This window comes from Bidens hawaiensis, unplaced genomic scaffold (genome assembly GCF_021521415.1).
Source record: "Bidens hawaiensis isolate Kalapana, Puna unplaced genomic scaffold, B.hawaiensis_p1.1 tig00019690_1, whole genome shotgun sequence".
NCBI lineage: Eukaryota > Viridiplantae > Streptophyta > Magnoliopsida > Asterales > Asteraceae > Bidens > Bidens hawaiensis.
This window is the reverse complement of record NW_027492992.1, coordinates 371,909-395,745: the sequence shown is the minus strand read 5'-3', so window position 1 is coordinate 395,745 and position 23,837 is coordinate 371,909. Positions and strand designations below refer to the sequence as shown.

Below are 23,837 nucleotides of genomic sequence, written 5' to 3'. Positions count from 1 at the left end.
GATTTCCAATAAAGTGTGGAACTAATAGGAACTAATTGAAAGGATTGCGATTAAATTAGGATAAAAACTGCACCCTGATCCACTACTTCACCTCCTGTGTATAGTCTTCAGCTAGGGGATTTAGGCGAGAACCAAACATTACTTCATTTGGCTCCATAGAAGAGCCTGATCCAAGTCTTCCGTTAAAATAAACCGCAACTCTGATGTATTTACAAAACAGGTACCAACTACTGGTCATACGCCTAGGCCCTAAGTCGGGGTGTGACAGGTTGGTATCAGAGTCATCGATCTTAGCGAATTAGGTATTTAATCATACCTTGGCTTTGATCAAGAGACATATATCAATCTTATTATAGAGCCATCGGTTTTAGCAAATTAGGTATTAATGTGTTAGTACCTAAGCTTTAATTACTTGTTGAATAAGTAGGGATTAGCAAATATTGGTAGTTTACATATCCATATGTATAATATGTACAAATGTGTTATGCAAACTACTTTGGGCATATACGCCAAGTAGCTAGACATTCAATCACACCTGAATCTGAGCCATCAGATATGGCCAGTAATAACAGCCATTATACAAGCTTTATCAGTCAAAAACAATCGACAGTTCCTAATTTGCCATATGGAGGGCAAATAAAGAATCTCCTGGAAATCCACAAATACCGATAGAAAGAGCAATCTTATTACATAAACCATTTGTTACAATAAATTAGATATTTGACTGAAGAATATCTAAACTTTAATCACAGAAAATTCAAATATTACGGATAAGATAAGATAGGAACGCATTCCTACATTTAATCAAACCTCACGCAGATCACAATAGTTATACCAGTCAACCTCGAACTGGTAAAGGAAAGGGATACATTGGAACATCTCTACTCCCAATTCATGTATCCGGTGATTAAGACTCATACCAAATGACAATGTAAGAAAATTCAGATTCATTCGACACTGAGACTCCATCAGTTCCGATAAGTACAAATCAGAATATGCAAGGAGCAGGATCAAGTAGATCAAAGAAATCAATGTTGTCAAAGGGAAAAGGAGTAATGATTAATTCAGAAGAGAATTATCAGGAACAACAATATTTTAAATTATCCAGTCCTTACTTTACTCACACTCAAAGAAAATGTGCTTGAGGGTAAGCAAAATATTTTGACGTAGATGTCGTGCTCTAATAAAAAACAAGTATTTATAAAGCTTAAATAAGTATAACTAGTACGGGTAAGTAAGATCGTCTCCACAGGGAATCAGTGAAAAGTGCAAGTAAAGTTCATTACTATTAATTATTATTCTAGGCGGACAGTCGATGTCAAGCAGTTTATAAAGATGATTATAAGAAAACACGGTTATTTGGAAAAGTTTGTAAACAATAATGAGAAAAAAGATTTACTTCAGGTTCAGGTAAAGTGATGACCACTAATCACAGATTCATAAGATTAATTGCGCAGTAATTACTAAACATAACACTTAGGTTGTGAGGACAAACGATACCCTAACCGAATTGTTGACACAACTGAACTCCGGTTTACCCAATTACCAGTTTAAAATATGAAAACCAATTTTAAGTAATGACTAACGATTAATGGTTCAATGACATAAGAGCTAACCCTACATGTGATGAACACAACCAAAAAAGTGATGCAAAGTTTGATAATCAAAATTATAAACTGTTTAAACAATCAATTCATAATGTAAAACAAGATTAAAAACAATCAATCAAGTTCATACTCATTCAAAACATAGAATCTGATCAAAGTTAGTATACACAAAACCCTAGCCTAAAGTGAATATAGTGGTTTAGCCTGCCATCGGCATCACGAAGTATTCGCTTATCTGATGAGAGGATGAAAGAATGCGATGAACGAACGAATCGGAGGCTTCGGGATGGTGGAAAATCATCCTAGGGCTTGTACTTGGTTGAAGGAATGAAGGATATCTCGAATGGGGGCTGAAAAACTGATTATATCAAAGTTAGGGTAATTTTTCATGTCAGGAGGATGTTAGCGTGGCGCTAACATCCTAGGGGTGAGACTTTAGCGCCGGGCTAAAGACTCAAAATTCTGATGAGCTTAGAGATACGCTGACATCACCATCAGGACCCCTTAGCGCCGCGCTAAGGGTGTCTGACAGAATTTTCTTTATTTTCTTCATTTATTTTGCATAGAAAAGTGTGCCAATCATCATGAATCTTCTATATCTTCATTCCAAGCGTGTAATTCCTCCCGCTAAGCATCCTTAACGTCAAGTATCCTGAAACACATAAACAAGCTTGAAGTACCAAAGTTCACATAATATTTAAACTAAAAGTATACAACTAATATAATAATATACATGACTTTTGCCCGACCATCAAAATGCTTGAATACGGATCAAAATTCCTTAGAAGGAATGTATGACATTGAAGATATATCATTACGGAATTAAATGTCACTAAATTAGCAGAAGCAATGCTTAAGAAAGGAATTCTGAATCCATCACAATCGAAGTTTTATATAATTTACTATAAAACGATTACAATAAAGTGGCAGGCAAACGGCCAAATCTCTCGAAGGAGTAATTTGAATCTATATATTTTCAAATCATCAATTTTCAAATCATCAATATAGACTATAGAAAAGAAATATATTTTTCATATTAATATAAATTACTCGCCGCCTAATCCTAATCAATATAATTATGAATATAATTGTAGTTATTCACCAAAGAAAAACCTTCATTCTTTTAGATTAAAATGAGTTCTTAAGTTTTTATTTCAGGCAAATTTAAAATTGTTCGAATGGTGTAATCGTCAATTATTGACATTGGTAACCGACCCAAAGCAATTTGATTATAACTCAATTCGTGACGATCATAAGTAGAAAGTTCATATTCTTCAGTCATTGATAAACAATTTGTTGGACAATACTCAACGCGATTACCACAAAAAATACATATTCCGAAATCAATACTGTAATTAAGTAATCTTTTCTTTCTAATATCAGTTTCAATTTCCAATCAACAACGGGCAGATCTATAGGACATACACGAACACATACTTCACAAGCAATGCATTTATCAAATTCAAAGTGGATTCGGCCGCGGAAACGCTCGGATGTGATCAATTTTTCATAGGGGTATTGAATAGTTACAGGTAAACGATTCGCGTGCGATAAGGTAATCATGAAACCTTGACCAATATACCTTGCGGCTCGTACTGTTTGTTGGCCATAATTCATGAACTCAGTTACCATAGGAAACATATCGTGAATATCTATAAAAAATAAGATACTTGTTTCTTTCTCTTGTTTGAGACAAGTCGTGAATATCGAAGTCTTTTTTTACAGTGAAAGAAGTTGGAAAGAAGTTGTTAATAATAGATTACCTAGAGAAATAGGTAAAAGAAATTTCCATCCAAGATTTAATAATTGATCCATTCTCAGCCGCGGTAGAGTCCATCTTGTTGCGATAGGAATGAACAAGAACAAATAAGTTTTAGCTAATGTAATAAAGATACCAATTATTGTTCCAAAAATTCTACCCCTTTTAGTAATATCAAAAAGATCAGGAACATATATGTACGGAATAGAAAGATTCCAACCCCCCAAGTAAAGAACTGTTACAAATAATGAAGAAACTAGTAGATTTAAATATGAAGCAACATAAAATAAACCAAATTTGATACCGGAATATTCGGTTTGATAACCTGCTACTAATTCTTCTTCTGCTTCTAGTAAATCAAAGGGTAATCGTTCACACTCGGCTAGGGAAGAAATTAGAAAAACTAGAAACCCTATAGCTTGACGCCACAAATTCCATCCCCAAAAACCATATTTTGACTGCGCTTCAACTATATCAACTGTACTTGAACTGTTAGATAATCATAGTAGATGATTACATCACTGTTCCCATCCCTATTGCAAAACCGTACATGAGATTTTCATCTCATACGGCTCCTCAAAGTCACAAATAAATCCAAGGACCCATCCATTATTCTTTTTCTTGATATGTTTGTAGGATAGATAGATATAAAATGAAATCCATTGTAGGGTCCCCATTAGACACTGGAATTCTGTCTGCTATATATATATTCTTTTAATAATTTAAATTCTTCTTTGTTGAGTAATAACTTAATCCTTGAATAAAATGTTTCTTGTAACAATATAAATAGATATAGATATTTCAACCTAACGTTTTCAATTACGAAATCCAATTATCCAATTAGACGTTGGATTAGTTCGCGAATCATGACAAGAATTATATCTCTATATAGAGAAAGAAAAAAATCTATTTTTTCTAGTGCAATTTCATTCAGTCTTTCTATTTCTTTTTTTTTTTTTCGTTCCTATTCTCCTTTCTCAAAAACAGGGGACCTTAAACAAAGTTAAAGGATTACTTCGTTCTTGATAGTTATTTACTTAATCGGTGAATAGAAGTATACTCTGGATCGGAATCTGGGAAGTACTCCTTGATCATTTCTACCAATTTAAAGCCCCTAATTCTTTTTATACACAGAAATACACTTACATAATCTCTATTACGAATCCTTTGTGTACCTTAGTGTTCCTAGCTATCCACTCATTTTTATCAATCTACTTTCGGGTAATACATATGGTAATAGATGGTAAAAACCTCAGAAAGTTGATCTTTTGAACCCGCTTCAAGTCATGATGACTAATCAATCAATCTTGGGGTAAAAAGTCTCTAATACTTATATTAATTTTTCTTAACTTTTGTACATAGGAAATGAGATTCAATCTTTTACTGCAAATTTATAAGCCGTTTCTTTCACTCATATAACTATCTGGTTTCCTTCATCAACCCCCGAATAATGAATAAAAAAACGAAAAGATATATTCAACTCATGACACTTCCTTCCTAGAAAGAAAAGAAATAGCGGGAAATTTATGTCTTAACGAATCACACGTAGAGATATTGATAACACACATAGAGTTAATGGTATTTCATAACTAATTGATTGAGCAGCAGCCCGTAGACCACCTAAAAAAGAATATTTATTATTTGAGCCATATCCTGACATAAGAAGGCCGACAGGAGCAATACTTGAAATAGCAATCCATAAAAAAACACCAATACTGAGATCGGCTAGAACAAGGTGATAACCAAAAGGAATTACTAAATAACTTAATAAAATTGATATGACTGCAATAGATGGTCCAATACTAAATAAACGAGTATCTCCTCTAGATGGAAGAAGATTCTCTTTGAAAAGTAATTTGGTACCATCTGCTAGAGCTTGAAGAATTCCCAAAGGTCCCGCGTATTCAGGACCAATACGTTGTTGTATACCTGCGGATATCTCTCTCTCTAACCAAACAATTACTAGTACACCTATTGTAATTCCTAATACAGGAGTAAAAATAGGGATACGCACCCATATGATCCCATAGACCTCTTTTAAGGATTCCAATCTAGAAAAAGAATTGATAGCTTGTAATTCTGTTGTATCAATTATCATTTTAACGATCAACTTCTCCCATAATGATATCTATACTACCTAGTATCGTCATAATATCAGCCAATTTCATTATTTTAACTAACTGAGGAAGAATTTGCAAATTAATAAACCCCGGCGGTCGAATTTTATATCGCCAAGGAAAAACACCCTTATCTCCTATCAGAAAAATTCCCAATTCTCCCTTTGGTGCTTCGACTCTCGCATAAAGTTCTTGTTTCGACAATTCAAAAGTCAGAGAAGGTTTTTTACTAATGAATCGATAGTCAAACTCATTCCATACAGTATCTTTTACTCTATCAAAACGGCGGATTTCTAAATTTTCATAGGGCCCTCCCGGAATTCCTTCTAGGGCCTGTTGAATAATTTTGATGGATTCTGTCATTTCACTGATTCGTACTAAATAACTAGCTAATGAATCCCCCTCTTTTTGCCATTGGACTTCCCAATCAAAATCATCGTAACACTCATAATGATCAACTTTACGAAGATCCCATTTTATTCCGGAAGCTCGTAGCATTGGTCCCGACAAACCTCAATTGATTGCTTCCTCTCCACCAATAATGCCCACTCCCTCAACCCGTTCTAAAAAAATGGGATTCCGTGTAATAAGCTTTTGATATTCAGCAATTCCTGTTAAAAAATAATCGCAAAAATCCAAACATTTATCTATCCAGCCATGAGGTAAATCAGCAGCGACTCCACCAATACGAAAAAAATTGTGCATCATTCGCATACCGGTGGCAGCTTCGAATAGGTCATATATCAATTCTCTTTCGCGAAAAATATAGAAGAAAGGAGTCTGTGCCCCAATATCTGCCATAAAAGGGCCAAGCCATAACAAATGCGAAGCTATACGACTTAACTCCAACATAATGACTCTAATATAACTGGCCCTTTTAGGGACTTTAATATTGCCTAATTGCTCTGGCGCATTTACAGTTATTGCTTCTGTGAACATAGTAGCTAAATAATCCCAACGTGTTACATAAGGCAAATATTGTATAATTGTTCGATTTTCCGCAATTTTTTCCATACCTCTGTGTAAATAACCCAATATTGGTTCACAGTCAATAACATCTTCACCATCTAGAGTAACAATGAGTCGAAGAACACCATGCATTGATGGGTGGTGAGGTCCCATATTTACTATCATGAGGTCTTTTCTTGTAGATGGTACAGTCATAGGTTTTTCCTGATTCATTCTTCCATGAATTGCTGAAAGCGAAAAGAAGTTCATCAAACTTTAAGCGAAGAATTCAAATCATCATCATCATCATCATCATCATCATCATCGTACTCAGTATATCCCACCAATAGCAATGCTATGGTAAGGTCTGAGGAGGGTAAGATGTAGACAGCCTTACCTCTATCCCATAGGGATAGAGAGGCTGCTTCCGGTGAGACCCCCGGCTCGATAGTAGTTTTGCATCAAGCATTGGATATAAGGCACATAGCACTCAATCATCAGGGACACCGGCTGATTGGTGCATGTGCCCTTGTTTTTCGGCTATCAACGCCACCACATGATGCATGATTAACCTTCCGCCACCTTTAACGTTATTTTCACGAGATTGGTAAAATAACGTCAAAATTAGTGCAATTTTACTTTTGCCCACCCGAGGGTTCACACATATATACTTTATATGCGCGCACCGCAAGTAGGGCGTAAGCGAAGAATTCAAATGAACTCTTCAATTTCTTCAAATTAACGACTTTTTCTCTCTCGAATATCCAACCGCCATATTAATTCTTTATAACGCGCTCTATTTTGTTTTGACAAATAAGCCAGCAACCGTTGACGTTTTCCCAAAATTTTCCGCAGACCTCTCTGAGATAAATAGTCTTTTTTGTGCAATTCCAAATGTGAAGTAAGTCTCCGTATCTTATTGGTGAAACTTACTACTTGAAATCAACAGATCCTCTGTTTTCTTTGTTTTCTTCTTGTTCTTTCAAAAGAATTGAAATAAATGAATTTTTTACCATAAAATAATTTGATACTCCCCTTTTTGCAGATATTGATTTTATTGATCAGTAATAATAATGTCATAAATTTTCATGTAGTATACACAACAATCATAATTTCTTTATATTCATTTTATCAATTAACATTAACCTATTTTTGAGTTCATTTGCCTAGTGATACAAAAAGACGATACCAAATAGTTTATCTTTTTATTTATTTATAGCTTGAATTGATACGCCATTTCCTTATTATTTATCCTAATAGGACAGTACATGTGTGCATCGGGTTACTTGCATATAACATGGATATTTACAGATCACGGACAGCAGAAAAAATGAAAAAAAGATGATTGATAGAACAACAGAATATATAGGAAACTCAAAATTTTCTATTTTGGATACATATATATCCTTAACATACTAAAGCGGCTCCCATTATTGGTGTCAAACCAATAGCGATTCATACAAGCTAAATCCTCTAATCGATAATTAGGCCAAAAAAAGAACTTTAATTTAATTAATTCATTTTTTTTTATGTCAAAATTTTCACTTTCATCCAAAAATTGACTCCAGTTTTTTATCTTGTTCTCCTTGCAAAATAATTGATTTCTATGCACATTATTTTTGATTCTTTAAATTGAAAGAAATTAGAATTCTCAATTCTCTACGACGTCTAGACGATAAAATTTTTTCAGAAACAAGCAAATTAGAATTCTTTTTGTCTCTATTTAGAGTTTTTCTTTTATGTCTTGGAATGGATTCATCAAAATGATTCTTAGCAACATTTTGGGGGTTTCGGTATCTTTGATTACTTTGGTGCTTACTTTTATGAACCAATGAAATACCTATGATTTGATACATAAAAAACTGTCCATCATTTTTTACAGATAGACGGGCAGGTTCCATAATCAAAATTCCCTTTTTCATTAATTGTGTAAGATTTAAACGTCTCCTCATTATATCCAGATTCATTTCTTTCCTTTGAATATAAGATATAGTAATATTTCTTACATTTATGAGGCTAACTAGGAGACCGTATATCTGGATATTATTCATCATTTTTTGATTCAATTGATTCAAACGTCCAGTCCATCTTAATTGCAAAGGAAAATCTCATTAAAATAATATGTTTAGTTTTTCAATTGATTCTAAAAGAGATTCTTCAATATTGTTTTGATTCTTTAATTCAAAATATTGTTTTAAATTGGATGGGCTAAAATTTAAAAAATCCTCACCCTCCTCTTGCCTTCCCTTTCTATTTTGATTTTCACTAAAATTTGGATTTCTATTCAAATTAAAAAGAAGTAAGTTGCTTGGGATAAACCAAGGTTTCTCTTTATATTTATGATAAAGTATCACAAGCTCCGGAAAGAAAAAAATTTTCGGATTTGATATGAGGCGATTTAAGATTAATAATTTTTCATTCATTCCCATCCAATCAAAAAAGACCTTTTTGTAATTGATTTCGGAATTTGAATCGATCGGAAGATAAAAAAGACCATTATTATGAATTTTATCCCCTATTTTGTTTTGGTCCTTATTAGGTTCAACCTGAATATTTTTATTCAATTTCCAACCAAAATATTTCTATCTTTATTTTTTTCCATATATATATAATTGCTTTTTTCTAGATAATTCTTGATAGGAATATTTTTGAGTATGTTAACAATTTTTTCTTTCTTTCTGGTGGAATTTTCTTGCTTCTTATTTGTTTCTAATGATGATCTATAAATATAGGCCTTCTTTTTAGTTTCAGAATCAATATATTTATATGATAAACGATCATATTTATAGTTTTTTTTGAAAATTATCTTCTTTATTTGGTAATAAATAGACTTTCGAGTTTTTTTTTTTGTAATCAAATAATGGGTCTTTTTCATAGGAATACCATTTGTTTAGATCCTTATTTTGAGACGTCTGGCATTTCTTTTTTCCATTTCGCCCTTTTGTGGGACTAATCTAGACCATGTAATCTGAGATAAATCGTATTGATAATACCTCTTAACCAGTTTTTCCAGGGATTCATTTCATAATTTGGAAGTTGATTATGTGTTACTTCGGAATCAAATATTCCTTGTCTTCCAAAAAAATCCTTTATTTCATTCTTAAGAAAAAAAGACGGTCCATTATACTGAAGAATAGATCTGAACTTATTGAAGTGAATAACCTGGGTTTGTGATAATTTGAAAAATACATATTTTTGTGACAAGTAAGATAAATCAAAAAAAATATGTGACTTCCCCTTACTATTTCTAAGATTATCAAAAGCCTTTTTTATATTGATAGTCGAAATAAAGTCCATTTTATTTTTTTTTTCTTTTCTTGATTTGTTTCGTTATTGTCAATGTATTTCTTAATAATTTTTTTTGTTGATTCCATAAAAAGTTGTAGAGCGATTCTGCGCATATTAATGATACATAGAAAGATATCTATGTATATCTTTTCAAAGAAAAAATGAATTAATAATTCAATATTTTTTATTTTGAATATTTTCCAAATTTTTGGCGGTGATTTTCCATTATTCTTTTTTTTTTTCGTTATTTCTATTTGATTTATGATTGTGTTTCTTTTATCAATTCTATGTTTCATTTCTTCTTCTGCCTTTGAATAATTTGTGAAACCTGTAGATCGATTTTGACTAAGTGATTCATGAATTATCGGATTGCTTATTATAAAATCCTTTTCTATTTCAGTTTCATTTGATTTGTATATTTCTCGCGGTATAAATAATGGAATTTTCTTTCCTTTTAAAAGTTCTTTTAGTATTTGTTTTACAAATACTAATGCTTTTTCTTCTTTTTTTTTATTTTTTTTAAAGCTCTTCGAACTCTAAAATTAAATTTTCTTATTTTGACTTTATAGTCTATATCTTTCAAAATTGGTTCAAAAAAGGAAGGTGTTTTTCGCGGAGGACCAAAAGGATATTCCGTTTCCATTCCAAAAACTGTTAAAAAACAAGAATCAAAATCATCTTGTTGCTTTTGATCTCTATCAGAGAGTCGTAGCTTAGATTTGTGCCAAGGTTTCAAACGAAAAGGATATAGGATTTTGATTTGAAAACCTTCGCTGAACCAATTTTTAGGAAATTCTGTTTTGGAAAATTGAAGACCATTATAGCTACACTTTAGATAAATTTCTCTATTCCAATCTTGGAAATCCTCGTACCATTCCGGAGATTGTCTCAATAAAATACGGCCGATATTCTTAGCTATTATTAATAAGGGTAATTTAATATATCTTCTAAAAATTGATTGAGCTAGTAACAGAACACTTCTTGATTTTTGTGCATATGGAAGTTCTCCCAGAATTCTATTGCGTCTTCCTGGTCGTTTTTTTTTATTTGGAATTGTTGATTTATAATCTCGAATTCTGACTTTTTGCCCGACCAATCTCTAATAAAAAAAAAAGTTTCATTAGGTCAGATATAGGAAAAGAAAAATCTTCCGTTTTTTCCAAAAAAAGCGGGGAATGGGGATTTCCTTGAGACGGTCCCCAAATAACCATTTTACGCCTTTGAAGACGGCTAGAGGTTTTGATTAAGGCTCGACGAAAATCTGGTTCTTCCAAATAACTTATAAAACCCGAATCTCTATTAAATTTTTTAAAAAGATTAAAATTCTTGAAATTAGACTTCTTAAAACTTCGTGTGGAACGAGTTAAAAATGCTATATGTTTAAATTTTCTTGTTCGAAGCTGGTGATCCAGCCCTTGCATTATGCCTTGTTCTTTTCGTCGTTTTATAAAATATTGTTCCAACTCGTTGATTAATTTGTATGACCATCGAGGGAGTTTTTTACCTATTTCGTTTATTCCAATATATTTTTTTTCACGTTTAGGGTTAGTTAGAATTGCGTTCAATGAAAACTTTAACCTATTATTTGAATCGATTTTGACTTGTTTTTTTTCTGATATTTCGATTTTCTGTTCATTTTCTGGAGAATTTCGATTTTCTGTTCGATTTTCTGTTCATTGTCACGTATTGTAAGTAGATTTAAAATACAATTACTAACCATGTTAAAATTGTTGAGTAAAATTTTCATAAAATTAAGAGGATGTTATTAATTACTCTATAGGTTTTTATAATTGGATTTTGCAAGTGAGTTAAAGTTAGAATTTATTAATGATGAAAAAAGTGATGAACAATAAAGAAAAGAAGTGGGAGTGGGTGGAGTAGCACCTTGTTTGATTTGATAAATAAATTAGGTCAAGGAATAAGACCACTTAAGAATTTATAGGACTTCACCTTTTCTAAATGTTAGGTTTGTTCTATTCACTTTCTCTGCAATGTTATCTACAACTAATTTGTTAATAAGTGCCCTTTAACGGGAGTATGACGAATTTAGACAGCAATATTAACTTTCATGAGTATATGAAAATTTCTATCAATTATGAATTAGTAGCGTTTTAAGGAAATCTGAACATCTCAAAGTAAAGTAAACCCAAAAAAGCAAGATTGTAGACAAACTGGATTAAAATTGAAGAATCGAATACTTTATCTAATTTTTTTGTTTTAATACGAAAGAGTTTAATCCTTAGACAATTTCATGCAGTTATGTTTTTATATAGTCTGATCTAAACGACAATCTCATGTATCAGTATGTGGTTCGTGATTTGGTTCCTTTTTATTTAAAATTGTATTTAAGTACTTGTATAATAATAATAATAATAATAATAATAATAATAATAATAATAATAATAGATTAAGTTTAAATGCATATAATTGTGGAATGCATATAATTGGTTACAAAAAAACCAATCTCGTGCGAATTATGGCCGTATAAGAAGTCTTGGCCGCCATTCTATTGATTACTTTGAAGACTCAAATTGGACGGATTTAAGTCCTTTTCAACATTTAATTTAAATAGAAACATATTTCCATAACCATTTTTAGACGACGTATTATTTTCAAAATGGATATCAGATTAGACGATTTACTAATTATATAGTATTGATCTTATTCATTATATGTCTTTAAATTATGCAAAATCTTTGAAGAAATTACGCCAATGATTACAAAACAGAGACTAATACCAATGTACATATTTTGGAAATCCCAAGTGCTTTAGGTCTTTTTGGGTGGGCAAAACGCCCAACTACACCTGGTCTGACAACAAGGTTATATGTTATGGTTTAACTAATAAATGCTAATTAAAGTGTCACTTCAACTTGATGTCACTGCCACATAGAAAGTGGACTTTAACAAACACACTCGTTAACATAGAAAGTGGGCGTTATGATTAACCATATTGTTTAACTTCAATTTGTTTTTTTACATGTGATTGGTTGTTAGTGGGGATGGGCCCCACCTTTTGAGCCCTTTAAGCGCTATCATGATAATAGGAAGAGGGGAAGGGCCATGGTGCCACAGATGCGGTGGTTTGGTGATGGATTAACGTGTGCTGTGTGGATTCATGGAGGTTGGCGCATCCACAACACTCCGCCTAAAATAGTATTATTGAGAGTTTTATAATACTATGATATTTTATAATTTATAAAATGGTTGTTTATTAGAAATATATGAGTGAATACCGGAATATTACAATCATTACATTAATTATAACTCCTGATTGTTTTGGTAACTTTGTCATCAATCGGACATTAAAATTCTCTTGAAAGGGGAGACACATACACGAAACATTCAGGTTCTTAAGAATGTTCTATCTAACAATATATGATTATATGTATATAGCTTTAACTGTTTTAAAATTTATTTCTAATCAGGTTTATAATTTATTTTGTATTATAGATTTTTTAAAATAATAGTTCTGTATAGTTATTAGCATTATTACTGACAAATATAACTTTATTATTTAGAGCAGTGGAAATGGTGCCGTGAGACCCCCGTGAGACTTACTTTGGCGCCGTGAAGGGCGCGAAACACCACCCCCCTCCTCCGTGAAGGGGGCGCCAACCCCTCTCCGCCATATCTTTCACGGCCAAAAATGTTGGTGTAGAGATGCATGCGGGCCCCATTCAATGGTAATATTTTTAAAATATAGCCGTTGGCTATTAAATAAAAAAAAAACTTTTTCCATTTCCTTTTTTTATCTATAAATACCTTCTCATTTTATAGAAACAAACACACAAAACTACTATATTCCTCTCTATAATCTATAAAAATTCTCTATTATTTTTTTAAAAATGTCATCACCATCTTATTCCTCTTCGTCTTCGAGCGAAGAAAAAAACGCTTCTATGTTTCGTGCTTTCGCAATGGGGTGTAATGAGTGGTGGCAACAACAAGAAGACTCGGGTTCGTCAATACGACACGAAACCCGACGTGAACATTTAAACCGTGACCGAGCGGCTGCGCACGAAGCACTACGAAACGACTATTTTAACACCCCGAGTGTTTACACGGCCTCAGAGTTTAAAACTCGTTTTCGAATGAGTCGTGAGTTGTTTTTAAGAATACTACACGACATCGAACGAGAAGTTCCTTGGTTTACCCAACGGGTTGATGCTAGAGGTCGAGTCGGTTTCTCCACCTTGCAAAAGTGTACCGCCGCGATTCGTTATATGGCGTATGGAATCGCTAGTGATATGTTCGACGAATATTTGAAGATGTCGGGTCGACACATCAGTTCATGTGTCTACAAATTCTCTAAAGCTATTGTTTTGTTGTATCGTAGTAGATATTTATGTAAGCCTACGGCTAGTGAGGTTGAACAGTTACAGGCGAAGCATGCCGAAAAACACGGTTTTGTCGGCATGCTTGGTAGCATCGATTGCACGCATTGGGATTGGAAAAATTGTCCTACTGCGTGGCATGGTCAGTTTGCACGAGGTGATCATCCATATCCTAGTATTATTCTAGAAGCGGTGGCGTCCCAAGACTTATGGTTTTGGCATGCATTTTTTGGTGTTGTCGGCTCAAACAACGACATAAATGTACTTGATCAATCTCCCGTATTTGACGATTGGATCAACGAGACGGCCCCGGACTCCTCTTTTGAGCTTAGAGGGACGCTTTACAAGCGTGGGTATTACCTTGCCGATGGAATATATCCGGATTACTCGACAATTGTCAAGTCGCTTTCGCAACCCATCGGCGTGAAACGACAAACGTACAAAAAAGCTCATGACGCGGCAAGAAAGGATATTGAACGGGCATTCGGGGTGTTGAAGTCTAAGTGGCACATTGTGGATCGTCCATCCAAGTGAATTTCTCAAGTGAAAATGAGGAACATTATGTACGCTTGTGTTATTCTTCATAATATGATTTTAGAGGACAATGGGTTAGCGATTTGTCAACATAACCCAAATGAGGATGCGCCTATGTACGAAGAAATCAACGAAGACAAAATACAAAGAAACCGTCAAGAAATTCGAAGCCGAGAGATTCATGACGCATTAACGGCGGACTTGATCGAATGTATTCACGTTCGTTCAAGCAATCAGTAGTTTATTTATGTAACTTTTATTGATGCTTTTATTTTAAAATTATTGTAACGTTTCTTGTAATGTTTTATTTATGTTTATTAGTCTTTGAATGTATTGTAATTTTTATTAATCAAACAAAAGATTAAAAAAATAATAATAAAATAATTGAGGTTTCACATACTCTGTTACACACATGGTATTTCCAGTGAAAATGTGAATGTGAAATGGGTATGTGAAAGCTGATGTGGCGTAGACATGACATAGAGAGAAAGTTTCACAAGCTTGTTTCACCCCACCCATTTCCATTGCTCTTAGATGGTAAATTTACCACATGAAAAAAGTTTTTATTTCACAATACAACATAATTGGTACCAAGTAAATTTAGATTTTACTTCTCCGTAAATAGGCAAGACTACAAGTAACTAAATAGAATGAAGGGTGCTGCTAAATGTACCCCACCCTCATCCATTTTTACTAAACATACCACTCCCTTAGGTTTTACATTAATACGATTTAGACCTTTTTGTTGTTTTTTTTGTCATTTTGTTATCTCTTATTATCAATATTATTTTTATAAAAGCATTTTTATTCTATTTTTATTTAACAACTTTTTTTTCTATGTATATTTTTATTTATATTTAAAAGCCTTTAATAAAACATATTTTTTCTTACTTAGAAAAAGGTTTTTTTTCTTATCTAATAAACATTGTTTTTCTTGTTTTAAAAAAAATGTTTTTTTTCTATACTTGTTTTAATCTTTTTGAAGAGTGTTCTTTTAATTAAGAGAGTTTACATTCTTTTATAAAAAATCATATTAGTTTTTATAAATAAAATGTTTAAATAACATACAACTTGATAAACAAATTTGGCTCTTTTCTCAAGTAACATTAACTCATGTTCTAAACCTAACAAAAAAATCAAATTGTTTTGATACATTTTATAAAAAATAAAATAAAAAACTAGCTAAAGAAAACATACAAAACTTTTTAACACATGTAAAAAAATAAACAAACTTTTAATAAGATCTTAATGAAATAAAATAAAATAATAAAATCAATAACAAAAATATATAAAAAAGTTGTAAAACAAAAATAAAAACTTAATAGTTTTTTATTTGATATTTTGAGAGAATTATAAAATAAAATAAGAAGAATTATAATGTCAATTATAAATGTTAAAAAGAAATGAAAGTTTAGGGGGATGTATGGTTAGTAAGGGAGGAGGCTACCCTAGAATGAAACATGCTCCTGTTGGCAACAAGTGGGCCTCTCCATTTAATTTGAATCTTTAAAATATCATAACACCACCATTAATATAGTAAGTAGTATCAGACTGTAATTTTATTATAGCAAATATATTATTTACAAATCATTATTAGTGAGGAATCGAACCCCTAGTTACTATTGTAAAAGTAAATCTTCTTTGCCATCAAACCAAATAATGTAAGGTTACGGTTTAGACAGTAAAATAACATTGATAAATTCACAAAACTAGAGCTTCTTTTATTTTTTGGATGTGTGTCACCTTTATTCACTTGATACAAGAAAAGTTTAACATAAATTCTTATTATGAAATAAAGAAAAAAAAATCACCGGTTGCGTTTCACCTTTTACTCGCTTATTACAATGAATGTTTAACTAAATTACCATCATACGTGAAACAACTCACGTGTATGATCAATGTGGCATGAGAAATAAGAATATATTCAACCTAAAAAATCTCAATTCCCTGTATTTGTCTTGGGACAATCCCACACGACAAATAAACAATCATCATAACAAATTCATTTAATAAATAGGTCGTGATTATGTTAGCCTGTATAATTAAACATGCCAATCCACCAGATAACCCACTAACCCGTTTTTTAAACGCTTAACGCATTCTTTTACCTCTTATCAACTCGATACACATTTTCAACAGTTTTTTTACATGTTTAACACATTATTTTACCTCTTATGAACTCGATAAACATTTTTCAACTTGATTATTACATGTCAACTCATTAGACATGATTAGATGAAAGGAATATCTGAATCATGTTCAGGTTACACGATTTTAAATGTATGTGAGAGTTAGAATTGATGTTTTCGACACGAATAGAAATATATGTGGTGTTCCGTTTAAGCATTTCACACGTCAACTCAACCCGATTTACCACCTATATTTTTCCATTAGATATTATTTCTTATATATAAATTAGCGAAGAGGGGAAAATATGTACACTAAATCTCCCATTTCAATTACAAATTTATAACTAAATTAATATGAAAAATGAAGAAGTAGAAGAAGAACCATGTAATTGATTTTATAAATTTTAATCAAACAAATATATATAAAAAATATATACAAAGGTAGTTAATTTATGTTTAAAAGATTGTGACAGCTACATGCGGTGGCTTTTGAGTCATCTTCACTTGTTCTAAAATCACCTTTTCTTGTCTCGCCGGTTCACACGGACACGGCAATGCTATGAACCGCGCAATCCGATCTCCGGGCATTACCACCGGGAAACTCTCGTTCTCAATCTCCAATTTCTCCTGTTAAATTAAACACAAATCAAATTAATTTCATTGTCACAAGTACTATCTCATAACAGTATTTAGGGTTTTAGTATCAGGCCCACGGGTCTGGTCTAGTTTATCATTATATATTGTAACAATTATTTGTTTAATGAAATATATCATTCTTATATGGTATCAGAGCCAGCGTAATTAACTTACCGAGTATTTAGGTTTAGGTTTGGAAGTGGAGTTATCGTCGTCGTTGTTGTCCTCATCATCGAATGAACCACGAAGGTGCCTTAGCTTGTCCCAGTGATAGCAATAGGAGAATATGCCGCTGAGGCTGAAGATGACGATCAAAAGCAAGGCGGTGCCTAGGGGAAAGCCTAAGGTAGGGCGAGAGGAGTGGTGTAGCGGTGGCGGGTAGTACGTGGGAGACTCCATATTAATTGAAGGTGGTTTAGAGGTTGTGGTCGTCTCATGGGAGGTGGAAGAAAGGAAGGTGGGAAATGAAGCAATGATATGATAAATGCAGGTGAAAGGTGGGGAATTTATAAAGGTGAGTTAAAGTGGTAGTTAGTTGAGTTGAGTACAGCTCGGTCTATTTGTCCCCGAAGTGGTACGGATGAATTAAGGTGGGTGGGTACTTATTCACTTATTTCAATAATAAATTTACTAGTTTGCGTGTTAAAAAAATATAATGCTGAAGAAACACTAACCGGACCCCGGGCAGATTACGGGTAACCTGGGGGTTAGATAGATGTTTCCCACGAGGGGTTAGACCCGGTAAAGATGGTTCTTCTGATAACCTGCAAAACAGACACCGTGAGCTTGTCACTGAGAAGGGGGGGGGGTTCCTCCTTGTGACCACCCTCCGGCGTGAGAATCAGACTAGATTGCTCTTTAAATATAAATGTATATTAAGAGATTGCTAGAGCAGATATCAGGTATATATGATGATAATATGATAAGATATGATAAGATGAGATGATCATACCATTTGTGGTATTTATAGCCGAAGGTAGGTTTCCAAGGAGGTGTGGCCTGCTGAATAGTATTCCTGTTCCACCAACAGTGGCCTACGCACGTGCCATGCTGGTAGTTGGTGAGTAGGCAGCGGCTGATAGTGACCAGGCCTGCTGTGTACTATTTCTTTTTCACCAACTACAGGCTATGCACGTGGTATGTCAGGAGTTGGTGAGTAGGTAGCGGCTAATAGTGACTTACAGTACAAGAGCATGCTGCTCGCCATACTGTTGTCAATGAGCTGTCGTATCTTTGGACAGATCTTTTGCCCATACCTCGTCAGGTACAGTAAAAGATCCTCAGTATCGTACGGACTGGCTCATTTGGGCGGGAGTATTCCCCCTCCCGCCTTTGTGCGGGAATGTTCCCGGCTTGCTCATTCCTTCTTCAGGTGACTGCTGAATTATTATGAGAGTTAAGCCTTGTGCGTGTAGCCATGCTGCGCGGGTGGCCTTCCCTGATGGCCGGTATCCGTAACTGCGGGAACAGGCGGAGTACCTGGAAACCATTGGGAGGCGTTTCCTGCGGGGACAGCTTACGTACCGCACGTGAGGACGTCACGTCTCTGAGCGTGGTGGGTCCTGCTGATCCAGTTGGTTTCTGCGCAGACGTTCCTTTAGTTTAGTCTTGCGGGTTCAACCGCGCAGACGTCCGTTAAGGAGTCTTGCGGGTTGAACTGCGCAGACGTCCCTTTTCAAGGTGAGTCTGTGGGTCCAACTGGGCTCTGCTGGGACCTACCTCTTCAAGTCCCCCCAGTCCAATGTTCTTCTCATGAATGTTTAATAAAGTGAGGTGAACTTTTGGACTTAAGCAAAGGGTTTTTGAAAAGGGTTTAGTTTTAAGGTTTTCCATGGGGATTCTTCCCACGGAAGTCCTAATGTCACGCAGAATTTCCCACTGTTCTGCTTGATCTTTGGGTATGATGCGGGTAGGTCTGTAACCTCCTCGCAAGTCAGGAGCGTTGAGTACCTCTTGTGTAGATTCTCCATGAGGTTTTGGTAGTTTTGAACATAGTGATCAATTATGTTAAAACCACCAATTCCATCTTAAAGTTTCAAACAATCTAGTTCTCGACGTTCCCGCTATGCGGGGATGTTATTCCCGTTTGCGCAAGCATGGCCCAGAAGATCCTTCTTGGTTTCATTTCCCTGCGGAGTGCTAGGTATGTGAAGGGTTTTGCCTTGACACTGTACCCGCACTCGTCTTATAGTTACTTTACTCCCAAGGTATTCCTGGCGTCAATTCCCTGCAGGTGCTAGGTATGTGAAGGGTTTTGCCTTAACACTGTACCCGCACCCGTCTTATAGTTACTTGGTTGCCGAGGTATTCCTGGCGTCAATTCCCTGCAGGTGCTAGGTATGTGAAGGGTTTTGCCTTAACACTGTACCCGCACCCGTCTTATAGTTACTTGGTTGCCGAGGTATTTTTGGCTTCAATTCCCTGCGGGTGCTAAGTATGTGAAGGGTTTTGCCTTGACACTGTACCCGCACCCGTCTTATAGTTACTTGGTTGCCAAGGTAAGGGGTATATTCCCGCTTACTTTTGAATCTTTGAGACTTGCGTTATAAACGTTATATGAATTGCGCATGCATATTTTAGTTTATTTTAGCAATTTTCCCAGTGTTTTGGATAAGTTAACCGTTCGACGCGTGGTTGTCAATAGGTTCAGTTTCTTATGATTTGTGCGGTTAGGACCGGCACTTTCATTTAGTGGAATGACCAAAGTTTACCTATGACTGACCTGCGTGAAGGTTTGCCGTTTTTTGGGTTTATGCGGGTTTTGCCGCCTTCCCCACGCAACGACTTTCCTCGTAATTATGCGGTGAAAACCGGCATATCCGTGTGGAAAGTTTATAAATGTAAAATCATCAGCGTCAATGTTCTAAGGAGAATCATTTCCATTAAAAGTGGCTCTGGGCCTTTTACAAATTTGGAATTGATCTACATGTAACACTTGCGTAATTGAGCTCCGTTCCATGTTCTTGGGACGGGAGTGCCATCGAGCCTTTCGAGCCGGTATGCGCCCTTTCCCAGCACTTGTTTGATAACGTACGGACCTTCCCAGACAGGAGTCAGCTTTCCTGGGCGATCTTGGTTCGAAGCCTCGTTGTTACGCAATATGTAGTCTCCTACATTGAAGTTGCAGAGTTTTACCCGCGTGTTGTAGTACTTTTGCATTTGTCGTTTGTAGTTCTCTTCACGCATTGCGGCTAAGTCTCTGCGTTCCTCGGTTAGCATAAGGTCTAACCGTCTTTCCGCATTATTGTCCTCTGGTTGAATCATGACCCTTGGTGAGGGTAAACCAATTTCGACCGGGACCATGGCTTCAGTGCCATAAGTAACATAACACGTTTAATTTTCATATATATGATTGTCGTTTTGTGCTCAATGTGAATCTATATTGGACCTAATGAATTGCACCAAACATGATGACTTCGATGATCAGTCCGGAAGATCTGCAAATTGAGAGAGGGACATAGCTAGTGGAGAAGTTTGGGCTTAGTCACGGGGGTGATCGAAGTCACGGACTTAAAAATTTTCGAGTTGATGATTCGGTTCGTTTCGGTGATTCGGGTAGGGTTGGTGATTCGGCAGTGGAGAAGTTTTGGGCTTATTCAAAAAATTGTTCTTATAATAAAAAACAAAATAATTTTTTAACCAACAAAAACCTAAAATATTCATGGTGATGCGAGAGAAAGGGTGAGTAAGGATAAGCAAATTCGGTATTGATACCTGTACCGAAGTAGGTACGTATTTGGTACCGCCGGTACCGAATAGATACCAAAATTTGGAGTTTTGGTACCGGTATATCTCAAATTTTACCTTCAATACCGGTATCTAACCAAATATTTTGGTATCGGTACCGGCATCGGTATGGTACCGATCATATCCCTAAGGGTGAATACCTAAAATAAGAATTGCAAAGACCTAAAATATTTACAAAAACAAATCTTTTACTATTCGACTACTATTTTGTAACTTTTGATTATAAATATTGCGAGGTTTTAGAAAAAAAACAAACGATGGGGTATTATATTTAAAAACAAATCAGTAGTGATCGGTAGCATTTTGGAAAAATACATCAGGGGTGTGACCGCGCTTAATACCTATAAAAATTTTCGAGAAAAACCACGAAATTTACCCTATTAACAGAGAAAACGGCAGTGGCCGGGGCCACTCACAATCCTCACATAGCTTCACCCCTTGGCATAGGGTCACTGAGGTTGTGTTTGTTTTTGCTTCAAACATCTGCAAGAGGCTTATGTCTGCGGGCGCACAGACATAAGAATCTGAAGACGGTTTGTTTAAAAAAAATAAAAAAGATTTGAAAACTGTTTTTATGATCTTAAAAAATAAGCTAATATCCACCATCTTTAAACTTATTCACACTTTTAACATCCTATTAACACCCAATGTCCACCACCACCACCACCACCCATCGCCCGCCACCACCACCACCCACCACCGCCGTCCACCACCACCCGTCGTCCGTCGCCACCACCACCCACCACCACTGTGATATTCGTCATTTTTCGATTCGATTCGTATTCGCCCTTGTATTTGTGGATATTATAAAAACCGACCCGTTTGTATCCCGAACCTTTCAATAATATAAAAATGATGAATATTATGTTACATATTTGTTTTATGGTTGTTGAATCTCAAAAACACCATTTACAACACTTAAAATGCCCCTAAAACGCTCAAAACGAACTTTAGGGACTAAAACTACCAAAGTTGAAAAATCAGATTTTTCCCTCCGCATCCTTAGTGTCGCGCTAAGGTCAAGGGCAGAGACCTTAGCGCCGCGCTAAGGGGCTCTACAGCAACACTAACGTTTTTTTGTTGTTTTGTTGCATTGTTGACTTATTTAACCAATAAAAACACATGCAAGCTTGGAAATAAACCATAGAAATAAACCTTGACCATTACCCTATATAAACAAGTTCATCTCCTTCATTACAACTTTTTCATTCACTTCTTTTTCTTTCAAACAAAGTTCTAAGCTCCAACCTTCAAGTTGTTACTTGTTTGACTTTCAAGACTCAAACAAGAGTTTCCTTTGATTTCTACTAACTCCTTATGATTAAAGCTTGATGTTGCAACATATATATAATATATACCCCTTGTTTCCTTCTGTTTTCACTTCTTCCGGTTATTGGTCGGTTGCGGTGGGATACTATAAGGCAAGGCTACATAGAGGACTATTATAGCCCTTGTTTATATATATTTCGTTTAAGCTTACTAATCTTGTTTAATTTATGTTTATTTTAGTTTGTAAACTCATTTTTGTAAGTTCCATGGTATTGGGTATGTGGTAACTAGCCTCGGCCTCGTCCCGAGTTAATAACCGAACCAAAACCGAACTTTCGTCTAAATGCTTTATTGTTGACTTATTGTTTGCAAAACTTAAACATTATCATTAATAAGTTTATTTAATAAGTTCTATGGTATTGGGTATTTGGTAACTCGCCTCGGCCTTGTCCCGAGTTGATAATCGAACCAAAACCGAACTTTCGTTTAAATGCTTTTATTATTGACTTATTGTTTGCAAAACTTGAACATTATCATTTCTAGCTAAGTTTATTTAATAAGTTCTATGGTATTGGGTATGTGGCAACCATCATCAGTTTCACTCCGATTCAAGGAACGAACCAAAACCGAACTCTTGTTTAAACACTTTATCATGTCTTTGTTAACACTTTAAATTATGTTCAAGCTTATTATTATTGTTTAGTTCCTAACCATTTTAGTTTCCAAGTCATTTTAAATAGTTCAATGGTATTTGGGTATGTGACAACCATCCTCGGTCTTATACCGAGTCAAGGACCGAACCAAGACCGAATAAAACCGAGTTCACTCGCTTAAGACACGCTAGTTGTGTTTTGGGCCACCGAAACTCGTAGTTTTCTTTAAAAATATATTATAAACCAATTTTAGCTATTTTCTCAACATATTCGGCATGTCGGCTCCAACTTGATCTTATAACAAGTTTGGATCGATAAAACTGAACACTCGCTTAACGGACGTTAAGGTTCTTCTAAACGGAACTACAAACTTGGTTAAGTTTACTTTTGATTTTATTGAGTTATCTCAGAACATTTATCACTTTGGAATGTCGGCTTCGGACTTGACTTATTATTCAAGACCTGAACCGACTACTCCGAACGCTCGTTAAATCCCGTTTTGGTATCTATATAACAAAGGGTCTTGCAATATTGAATTCATACCCACATAGTTACTTAACATAGGTTAAGTAAAACTAATGAATAGAATACCGAGACTTGATCTCGAGCAAACTTATTTTTCAAAAACCGTTACTTCAAGTTCTTAAATATTTACGTTTTAAACCTCAAACTTTGATTAATTATTTAACTTGTCATTTTATTTTACTTTAAAGTCTTTCAAGACCATCTTCTAAACCGAAACCCTTTTAACCTAGACCTCACTCGTTGAACTTATTATCCCGGTCTATCTCGAACAACCCTCCAAGTTATTTA

The 23,837-nt window shown here is 34.8% G+C and overlaps 1 protein-coding gene across 1 annotated transcript; it reads right to left on the bottom strand.

Annotated features, from left to right (window-relative positions):
* Positions 1–17,170: 17,170 nt before the first annotated feature.
* LOC143559043 (uncharacterized protein At5g65660-like) lies at positions 17,171–17,754 on the bottom strand. The gene is made up of 2 exons (XM_077047749.1): positions 17,530–17,754; positions 17,171–17,346 (listed from the first exon to the last, which is right to left on the bottom strand). The coding sequence occupies exons 1-2, from the start codon at positions 17,752–17,754 to the stop codon at positions 17,176–17,178; spliced, it is 396 nt and encodes a 131-aa protein (XP_076903864.1). The 3' UTR covers positions 17,171–17,175.
* Between the last annotated feature and the right edge of the window lie 6,083 nt (positions 17,755–23,837).

Bases quoted from the DNA above. Each gene is read 5' to 3' on its own strand.
- LOC143559043 (XM_077047749.1), bottom strand. From the start codon at position 17,754: ATGGAGTCTCCCACGTACTACCCGCCACCGCTACACCACTCCTCTCGC. The intron at 17,347-17,529 runs GTAAGTTAATTA...TTAATTTAACAG, and splicing joins AACCTAAACCTAAATACTCG to GAGAAATTGGAGATTGAGAA.